The following is a 10,537-nucleotide window of genomic DNA, read 5'->3' as shown; positions in this document are numbered from 1 at the left end:
TATTAAATTTATAAAACTAGTAAAATTGACTAATATATCTATATATGTGAGGGAAATTTAATGATTTTCAAGCATATATTTAATAATTAAATAAGAAAGTTAATAAAATAAAATAATAACCATGAAAACATTAAAATTTATGATTAATTTTTAAAGTAAAGTTGAATATCTTTGAAGGATTTTAATTATAAATTTTTTTTTATTCCTTGTAAGAGATGGATAATTTAATTAAATAGAATAAAATTGTGTTAAGTTGTTTTAAAAAAAAAAAAAAAATTGCTAAGGGGTTGGACCGCACGGTTCTTGACCGGTTCGTACGGTCCAACCCCGGTTTTAGGGGTTCACGGAATTGCCACATATACCCGGTTCTTTATGCTTAAAAAACCGGTTTTCATCACGGTTCACGGTTTTCACGGTCCGACCTCCCGGTCCGGTCCGGTTCTGAGAACTATGGTTTGGAATGAGAGAATGGAATGGAAATGAAAGGAATGAAAAAGAATAATTTTATAATATTCTTCCATTCCCTTGTTTGAGGTTTTTAATAGAGAGAATGCAAAGTTTATTCCCTTATTTGGGAATTTAAGTGGAAGGGAATGAAATGGGTAGAAGGGAACACTCATTCTTCTTTATTCTCTTAAAACCTCAAATTTTCATTTTCCCGAAATTGAGAGGAATGGGAGGGAATAGAATTAGATTTAATTAATTTTTTACTAAAAGTCCCAAAATACTCCTATATACTATATAGTTAACCCTTTATTTTAAAATAGAGGTCTAATAGTAATTGTAAGGTCATAATTCATAGCCCAAGCCCAAAAGATATGGGATATGAGCCCAATGAGTCTAGTACAATGAATTTATAGAGAGTGGATGAAAGAGTTGGGCTTGTGGTGTATTGGACAACGGTTAATAAGGATTTCAAAAGAAGAACTAGCATGAAACACACGTAAACTTCAATACAATGATTGTCCAAGGAGATATATTATGAAGTAATCTATTAGTTCTTAAGGTCAATACAGTTCTTAGTGCTACACACATTAGAGCATTCTCATTTGATTTTGCATGTCTCATCAAAATACAAAATAGATGGTACTTTTCATTAAAATTGCACACAAAAAAAAAAAACTCCCCACATCCAGTGTGGCCTTTTACACAAGCAAAATAGCAACATATATATATATATATATATATATATATATATATATTTTNTTCTCTCTCTCCTCTCTCTCTTCTCTCTCTCTCTCTCTCTCTCTCTCTCATTGGGTTGCAACGTGTTGGTTGTGGTTGCAATGGTCACAAATCAATGCGTTGGTTGTGGGCCTTGTTGTTGGTGGCAATTATGTATCAACTTGGGACGATTGAGTTTTGTGATGCTAGTGGTGGTTGAGTGGCTGGTTTTGGTGGTTGTTGTGGTTGGATTTTGGCTGTGGGTTTGTGTAATGTGGTTTTAATAGATTATTTTAATGGGGTATGTGAAAGTTGTTGTATGATTGTGTGTGATGATTGAATGATGAGCAGAAACATGAAAAAGAGAGAACATATAAAGGTTTACATGGTTCGGCTACATCCACTATGAGAAAGCCTTGACGTTTACATATTACATTAATAATCGTGTTACAATGTACCCAATATAGAGTTTATATACTAGAGAATATTTTACTAACCCTAGGCCAACCTAAGGTTAATATGCTTATGATTCAAAATTACATGAGCCTATAATTGTTTGGGCCACTTTGGCCATAATGTGTCTAACATGATGAATTGTAAAATAAAGGTTGGGATGTGGGGTGTATTGTCAAGTGGGAATGTAAAAAAAAAAAAAAAAAAAAAAAAAAACAAAAGAGAGAGAGAGAGAGAGAGAGAGAGAGAGAGAGAATAAAAGATATATATATATATATGTTGCTATTTTGCTTGTGAAAAAGGCCACATTGGATGTGGGGAGTTTTTTTTTTTGTGCAATTTTAATGAAAAGTACCATCTATTTTGTATTTTGATAAGATATGCAAAATCAAATGAGAATGCTCTAATGTGTGTAGCACTAAGAACTGTATTGACCTTAAGAACTAATAGATTACTTCATAATATATCTCCTTGGACAATCATTGTATTGAAGTTTACGTGTGTTTCATGCTAGTTCTTCTTTTGAAATCCTTATTAACCGTTATCCAATCCACCACAAGCCCAACTCTTTCATCCACTTTCTATAAATTCATTGTATTAGACTCATTGGGCTCATATCCCATATCTTTTGGGCTTAGACTATGAATTATGACCTTACAATTACTGTTAGACCTCTATTTTAAAATAAAGGGTTAATTATATAGTATATAGGAGTATTTTGGGACTTTTAGTATTTTGGGACTATTCCCTCCCATTCCTCTCAACTTCGGGAAAATGAAAATTTGAGGTTTTAAGAGAATAAAGAGGAATGAGTGTTCCCTTCTACCCATTTCATTCCCTTCCACTTAAATTCCCAAATAAGGGAATAAACTTTGCATTCTTTCTATTAAAAATCTCAAACAAGGGAATGGAAGAATATTATAAAATTATTCTTTTTCATTCCTTTCATTTCCATTCCATTCTCTCATTCTAAACGAGACCTAAAGTTTGAGTTTGTTTGGATTTTACATCCTAAAGTTTACCTCTACTAGCAAAAGTACCCTGCCTACATGGCAAAAAAATTATACATCAGACACCAGCATATCACTTAACAGCCATCATGTAGGCTAATGGAGATGTTACTTTTGCTAACAGAGGTAAAGTGTGTAAAATTCAAACAATTCCAAACTTTAGAAGAATACTTTGTAATTTATCAAAAAAATTATATTAAGCATTCTGTCACAAATATTATATATATATATATATATTTTAACATATAGTTAATGTGCATGTTCGGTAGAAACTATGACGTCATTTGTAATGTCCTCTTTAGATTATCAATACGTGGAATCTAAAGCGTAATCGAGATTAATTTGTTAATGTCAACATTAGCAAATCAATGGGTGCATTCGGTAGTGGGATGCATTGATATGTCAATATTAAAAGATTGATGCATATTCATATTAATTTACCAATGTTGAATGTTCATCAAAAAATAATTTACAATGTTGAAATATGTTCACTGACTCACTCCATTCTTTTTTTTTTTTTTTTTCCTATAGAGCATTCTATTAGCAAATTTATCATATTCTATTTTACCATCTTAAAACATACTTTATTAATTAATTAAACCATTTTACAATAATCCAGTATCCCAACTTTTATTTTCCTATTCTACTCATTAAAATAATATATTTACATAATAAAATATATATTTTTCATTTTTTGTTTTTTCTAATTTTCTCCTCACACGTTACCTCCCAGACTCATCATTAACTTTACTTTTCACCTTCTTCCACACAACTCTAGTCCTCTATCCTCCATCATCCATATCAACCCAGATCGGCAAAACATAAAAAAAAAAAAAAAAAAAAAAAAGCCGCCAACATAGCTGCAAAACCCATCATTGCAAAAACTGTTTTCACTGCAAAACCCGCTCTCATCTCTCTCTCCGTTTGTGGGTTGGTGCTTCTCCACCTCCCCTCGATCTGATCTACTGTTAACGCTTACAGCTCCACGCTGTTTGTGAATGAGTGAACTGAAAAAGAAGAAAAAGAAAAAAAGCTAGAGAGAGGAGATAAGAGTGTGACCGGAGAGAGAGAGAGGAATTGATAAAGTGAAAATCGAATAAAATTAGTTTTTTTTTTGGCAATTGTGCTACAGTGCAATTCTAAGAGCATTCGCATTTGAAATGCTAAATGCCATATCTTGCTTTTATTTAGCATTTGTTTCTCAAAACTCTCACATCCGGAATTACAAAATCCAACAATTGTAAATTATTTTTACTATCTTGCTACAGTGTCATTCTACATGTAGAATGGCATTATAGCAAGATTGTATAACTTTAAATAATATTTTATTCTCTTATGTATTACTCTCTCTCTCTCTCTCTCTCTCTCTCTCTCTCTNTATATATTTTTTTTTGATGAGCACAAAAATTATATTAAACCATGGAGGGTGTGGGTGCGGTTTTTTTTTTTTTTTTTGGATGTGTGGGTGCAGTTTATCTTATTACAAATTATATACAGGAAAAATGAAGATGCCCCAACCATTACCAACATATAGGTTTTATTATTTATTTATTTTTTTGAGAAACAACCAACATGTAGGTTAATTGCCTGTTCGGTAGAAACTTTGACGTCATTTGTAATGTCCTCTTTACATATAGGTTAATTGTATGTTCGGTAGAAACTATGACGTCATTTGTAATGTCCTCTTCTCTCTCTCTCTCTCTCTCTCTCTCTCTCTCTCTCTCTCTCTCTCTCTCTCTCTCTCTCATTTTTCCTTCTCTGCGTGGGACAACAAAATCCACTTCCTTCAAGCTTCCTAGTGGTGAATCCACTTCCTTCGAGCTTCAACAAAATCGAGCTACCTAGCAACGAATTGAGTATTCTGGTTTTCATAAATTTTTGTTGTGTTTGTGGGTGAAGATTGTGTGGCTTCACAGTGGTTAGCGATGGAGATCGCGGTGGGTTAGTGTTAGGTCACGTGGGTTGTGTTCGTCAGGTGGGTTGTGATCTGTGTGGGAGTGGGTTTTGGGTCGGTGGGTGGCGATGGTGCTGTGGGGTGGTTGTTATAGTGGGGTTTGGGTTTGTTGTGATTTGTTGGGTTGATTTGGGTGGCGCAGCAGTGGTCGTGCGTGGTGGAGATGGGGGTGGATTCCAATGGGTTTTGCTATGTTTCTGGGTTTCTATTGTGATTTTGGGTTTCTGTTGGTGAGTCTGGTGTTGCTATGTTTCTGTTATGACGTTGGGTTTTTTTTATTTATTTTTTTAATATGGGTTTTTGTTCCTGTGGGATTTTGGTGGGTAGTGGGTAGTGGTGGTGTGGTGGTCATGGTGGAGGCGTGGTGGTGGTGACTGGGCAATGAAGGCGCGATGATAGAGGTTGAAGGAAGGTGGAGGAGAAAATTGAGAAAAAAAAATTTATTGTGTAGATATATTATTTTAATGAATAGAAAAGGAAAATAAAAATTGAGATGCTGGATGTATTGTAAAATGTTATTGTATAATTGATAAAATAATTTTTTGAGATGGTAAAATAGGATATAGTAGAATTTCCTAATGCGAATGCTCTAAAGGTAGAATTACACTGTAGCAGTATTGCAAATTTTTTTGCAATACTTACTTTTTACAAGTCCGGATGTGGGGGGTTTTTTGGGCCTTTATGCTAAATTTTGCCTACATAAGACGGCATATAACATTCCCACTGTAAATGCTCTTAGTAAATAATTTTATTGCCATCCTACCCCTACTAATTTGTTAATTTTGACTGTAATTACTAATTAGGGAATTTGGTGAGATGCACATTAAACATTAAATTTTTTTTTTTTTTTTTTGAGAAACATTACACATTTAACTTGAATTATGATGTTGAATTCAAAATTTAATAGTTTGAAATGAACATTATAAACGACTCCATAAAATATAGTGGACAGTTTATAATTAACCTTAAAAACTTATATTCTTAATTATATATTTCTATCCATCACCTGGGTTTTTTCTCTCTCTTTCCCAAATAGTTTCGTATGCCATCACCTGGGACCTCTCTTACCAATATATATATGCACATATAGTTGCAAGTGGCATCCACACAATAATAATAAGTCGAAGAGAGAGGATTGTGATCGAATGGAAAGAATGGAGGAGATGATGAAGGTCGTTCCCCTTGTTTTGAGGACCATTTTTTGGGTAGCTCTTATGGGATTGTCTGGCTTGTTATTTCATCTTTTCAACCGTGTGTGGCTTAAGTCTAAAAAGATCAGGAAGAAGCTACAAATGCAAGGCATCAAAGGGCCTCCACCTTCTTTCTTAAATGGGAATCTTACTGAGATGCACAAGATCCAATTCCAGGCCACCAAAGCAGCCTCATATCATGCTGATCAAATTCTAGCCCACGACTACACTTCTACCCTCTTCCCATATTTTGAACATTGGAGAAAAGAATACGGTATGAATAAATATGTACTTTCTTTCCGTCGGTCACCTCTGTTTGTCGTAGTAATAAATTATATATAATACCATTCATGATTTATGGCATGATATATTATTGATATGCTAGCTTAAGACATATCGAAAGCTCACTTGATTTGTGTTCTTTACACTGTAGTTTAAAGTTTAAATCCATATATGGTACTAATCAGTTTGTTAATTGGTTTCACTATAATTTCACCTGTATATGTATATATATCTCAGCTCAGCACAGGTAATTAAAGGTAATTGATTAATAAATTAAGCATTCCTTGTAAAAGGGCAAGTGCCATTCTTCGCTTTTATTTCCTTTTCATTTTTGATAGTCCTTGTAAAATTGAAATGCTAAAGAGGATACAGTTCCAAGTCAAAACCCAACAAAAACAATTAACGTCTTCCAGTTCCAGCCAATTGAAGTGTAGTTTGGTGCTTTTATTTTATTTTATTTATTTTTTCTAAGATCTTGACAGAAGAGGGAAATTAGTTTGGTGCTGATTCCAACTTTTATAAATTTGTTGAAGTTCAGTTTTGTTTACCATCTATCAGAATCATATTTTAAGGGGGAAGTCCACTCTGGCTGGCCTGGCCCTCCCCAGCTCACTTCTAACTTCTAGCCTCTAGGGCCCGACCCCCGAGGCAACGGGCCATTATCATTCAAAATACAAAATTTATTTTTTTATTTTAGATTTAGAAAGACTTGTCGAGTTCGACAATTACCATTAGCAAAAGCAACAATTTTGGGTACATCCTCATCCTCACCCTCCAGTGATTTCAAATATATTAATTAAAGTCGGCAATTTGCACCGGAATTCTCTTATAGTAATTTTTTTAATAGACTACGACAATGACTAATATTTTTAAACTATACTTTTCAACCATAATATTAGGTAACACAATAAATGTAGTAGTTTATTTATTTTAATTTTTGTTATAACAACATAGTAGTTTATTGAAAGATCGATACTTGTTTTCTTTTTTAGGTCAAAGATCAATAGTCATTATATAATATATATCAGAATAAAATATCATAATAAAATAGTAGCAATTAAAATCTTTGAAAATGATCTTAAATTTTGTTTTAGATGATTATAATATGTTACTAACCTGCAGCTCAAATTCTGATTATAATATGTTACTAACCCGTAGTTCGAATTCTTCCTCTTTTAAACTTCTAAATATTTTGTGCATGAGGAGGTATGAATTATAAGTCATATAATTAAGAACCCAATCGAAATATGCGGTATTTTTTTTTTTTTTTTTAATTTTTATAGAAAGTGGGCCTGGTATGGAGCTGGCAATGATTGGGCTCAAGTCTGAAACTAGATGGATTGGTTGTGGTCTGTTATATTATGGATTCTTGATTTATTGGCACTCGCTTCAATTGGTGGCCTTTTGCCTAACATCAAATTTAATTTGTTATATGTTTACGGTGCATGCAGGTCTGATATATACTTATTCGACGGGGATGAGGCAACACTTGTATGTAAACCAGCCGGAGCTAGTGAAGGAAATGAACCAGTGTATCACTTTGGCCTTAGGTAAGCCTTATTATGTGACAAAGCGACTTGCACCCATGCTCGGCAATGGCATTTTGAGGTCCAACGGCCTTATTTGGGCACAACAGAGGAAAATTGTTGCACCAGAGTTCTTCATGGACAAAGTTAAGGTAGTGGATCAAGATCTCTCAATTTATGTGGGGTTTCTCCATACTTTAAATTTAAATTAATCTAATAGGATCTAGTCGGATGGCCGTAGGGAATGGTGGGGCTAAATAACGCTTGAGAGAGTTGAGTCAGCACAAAATATAATTTTCCCGTATGCACATTTATAATGTATAATGATAAATCACTGCCAGTTCTAAAAGGTTGATCTCTTGCGAAGGAGCATTTTACTATTATTCTAACACTCTACTTTTAATGAGACCAAATTTCTCTTTAATAAGCGTGATCCATTTCATGAAAATTTTAATTTGTAATAAAAGATGTACAATGGTTCGAATTCCATAACTTTTAGGACAAGTGATAACATTAAATATTGGCAGGGTATGGTGGGGCTAATGCTTGAATCGGCACAACCATTGTTAAGAAAATGGGAAGACTACATCGAAGATCAAGGTGGTGTGACAGCAGACATTCAAGTGGATGAGGATTTAAAGGCCGTATCAGCAGATGTGATCTCAAGGGCTTGTTTTGGGAGCTCTTATTTCAAAGGCAAAGAAATTTTCTTAAAGCTTAGAAGCCTTCAGAAAGCTATTTCCCAGCAAGGCTTTCTTTTGGGGGTCACAAGTTTCGGGTAGGTTATAAATATGATTATATATATATGGTCCTCTTATTAATAATTCATTAAAAATATGTTATTCACAAATCTTTTGAACATGTTTATCATCCGTACGTACAGTTGATTTTGAGTTAAGAGTTAACAAAATATGACAATTGAATATATGTGTTGTAACGATGCAATTATAAGACTTGCAGTTGTAGGCTCCTTTCCCATCTATGGATGCAGATTCATAATATTAAGGGGAAAAAAAAAACGTGTAATTCGATGGATCTTGGCAAGACACTTGACAATTAATGAAGTGGCAGGTTTCTTCAAACGGGGAAGCAAAAGGAGATTAGCAATTTGGAGAGAGAGATCGAGTCATTGATCTGGAAGGTGGTGAAAGAACGAGAACAAGAATGCTTAGAGACATATTCATCTGAAAAGGATTTATTGCAGTTGATAATGGAGGCAGCCATGACTGATCAAGGTCTGGGCAAGGATTCAGCCAAGTCCAAGCGCTTCATAGTTGATAACTGCAAGAACATATACTTTGCCGGGCACGAATCCACTGCTGTTGCGGCCTCCTGGTGTTTGCTGCTACTGGCTATACATCCAGAGTGGCAAGATCGTATAAGGAAGGAGGTCGCTCAAGTTTGCCCCAATGGCCTGCCAGATGTAAATTCAGTCATGAACTTGAAAACGGTATATATATACATTAACATTAGTTTACAGTTTAATAAGTAATAATAATCTCTCTATCTAGCTTATATAAGTATATTTGTAATAAAGAAAATTTAATTTCATCGTACGTACGTACTGTACAGGTGACTATTGTGATTCAAGAAGTGTTGCGTTTATACCCACCAGCAGCCTTCGTGTCAAGAGAGGCCCTTGAAGAGACCCAAGTTGGAAACATTGTCATCCCCAAGGGTGTATGCTTGTGGACTCTCATTCCAACACTGCACAGGGATCCCAATATTTGGGGACCGGACGTCAACGATTTCAGACCAGACAGATTCACCGACGGTGTCTCCAAGGCTTGCAAATTTCCCCAAGCCTATATCCCCTTTGGACTGGGTCCTCGCTTGTGCTTGGGGAAAAACTTTGCTATGGTTCAATTGAAGGTTCTCCTCTCTCTCATTGTCTCCAACTTTGCTTTCTCCCTATCTCCCACGTACCAACATTCTCCTGCTTATAAAATGATTGTAGAGCCCGGAAACGGTGTTCATATCCTCATCAAAAGGATTTAAGTTTAACTTCCACCAATGAATGACACTTATATATAGGCCTCGCCTATCTCTTCTTTTCCTCCTCCAATTTGAATAACTTTCCTTTCTAATAGTACTAGCTAGGCAAAGTGAAACTCTTGCTGTTTCTACTTTCTAGTGCATGCAATGGATCGATGTATTTGTACATATTCCCAATCTGTACTTCTTTCATATGTTTAGTATTTACTTTATCTCATTTTTCGGGTTTGGGAGTCTCGTCTTACACAAAGACAGTGCTAGTCCTTCCAATGCTTGTATATATAAATGATTAACTTAAAAAAAAAAAAAAAAAAAAAAAAATTCACGATACTAGAGACAAAGAGATTCTTTAAGAGATGGAAAAAAAAATTCTTAGTAATTACGGAGAAAGATATGGATCGATGAATTCATTAGCTCAATTTGCAAAACATGTTGAGGATTATGTAGCCCTTTTGAACCATTATTTTGAACACAAGTTGGAATTAAACAATTAAGATGTTCTCTTTTATTTTTATTTATTTTGATAAGCTGCAATAACATTAAGTATTCGTTTGAATAGAGCAGCCACATCTAGCATTTGCGTTTTGCATTTTTTTTTTTTTTTTTTTGAGAAGAGCATTTTATGCTTTTATAGTAGGTCCCGTATAGTGTTTTTAGTTTTCAATTTTCAACAGTAAACGATGTGGGGATAAAAGTCCAAACTCATATATTGGGCCTTGGGCCATATATGAGGATGTAGGTCCGTCCTAGGAGTAAATAATTGTGAAAGATCTCAGAGTGAAAAATCACGAAGGAAGTGATAAAGAAATATAGTTCGAGGAGATTATCCTTCTCGGATATGAAGAATACTGGTCAAGCAAATACCTGGGTAGCTTGGCCAATCTTCCAGGAAGTTTTAACGATAAGGATGAACTTTATACACGTATAAAGATGATAAGAATAGAGAAATATCTAAGGGAAAAG

General features: G+C 34.4%; 1 protein-coding gene across 1 annotated transcript; it reads left to right on the top strand.

Moving 5' to 3' along the window:
* The first annotated feature begins 5,605 nt into the window (after positions 1 to 5,605).
* On the top strand, positions 5,606 to 9,791 carry LOC111996625 (cytochrome P450 714A1). Its single transcript, XM_024028611.2, has 5 exons — positions 5,606 to 6,045; positions 7,505 to 7,731; positions 8,107 to 8,357; positions 8,651 to 9,029; positions 9,152 to 9,791. Exons 1-5 carry the CDS (start codon positions 5,727 to 5,729, stop codon positions 9,575 to 9,577), a joined length of 1,602 nt encoding a protein of 533 aa, XP_023884379.2. The 5' UTR covers positions 5,606 to 5,726; the 3' UTR covers positions 9,578 to 9,791.
* The last annotated feature ends 746 nt before the right edge of the window (positions 9,792 to 10,537 follow it).

The sequence above is a fragment of the Quercus suber genome, unplaced genomic scaffold (genome assembly GCF_002906115.3).
Source record: "Quercus suber isolate HL8 unplaced genomic scaffold, Cork oak 2.0 scaffold_413, whole genome shotgun sequence".
Lineage (NCBI taxonomy): Eukaryota > Viridiplantae > Streptophyta > Magnoliopsida > Fagales > Fagaceae > Quercus > Quercus suber.
This window is presented reverse-complemented; position numbering and strand designations above follow the sequence as displayed.

What these genes read in the sequence shown, in the direction of transcription:
- LOC111996625 (XM_024028611.2), top strand. Translation starts at nt 5,727, where the DNA reads ATGGAAAGAATGGAGGAGATGATGAAGGTCGTTCCCCTTGTTTTGAGG. An exon ending in ACATTGGAGAAAAGAATACG is followed by an intron (nt 6,046 to 7,504) that starts GTATGAATAAAT and finishes CGGTGCATGCAG; the next exon opens with GTCTGATATATACTTATTCG. An exon ending in TCTTCATGGACAAAGTTAAG is followed by an intron (nt 7,732 to 8,106) that starts GTAGTGGATCAA and finishes AAATATTGGCAG; the next exon opens with GGTATGGTGGGGCTAATGCT.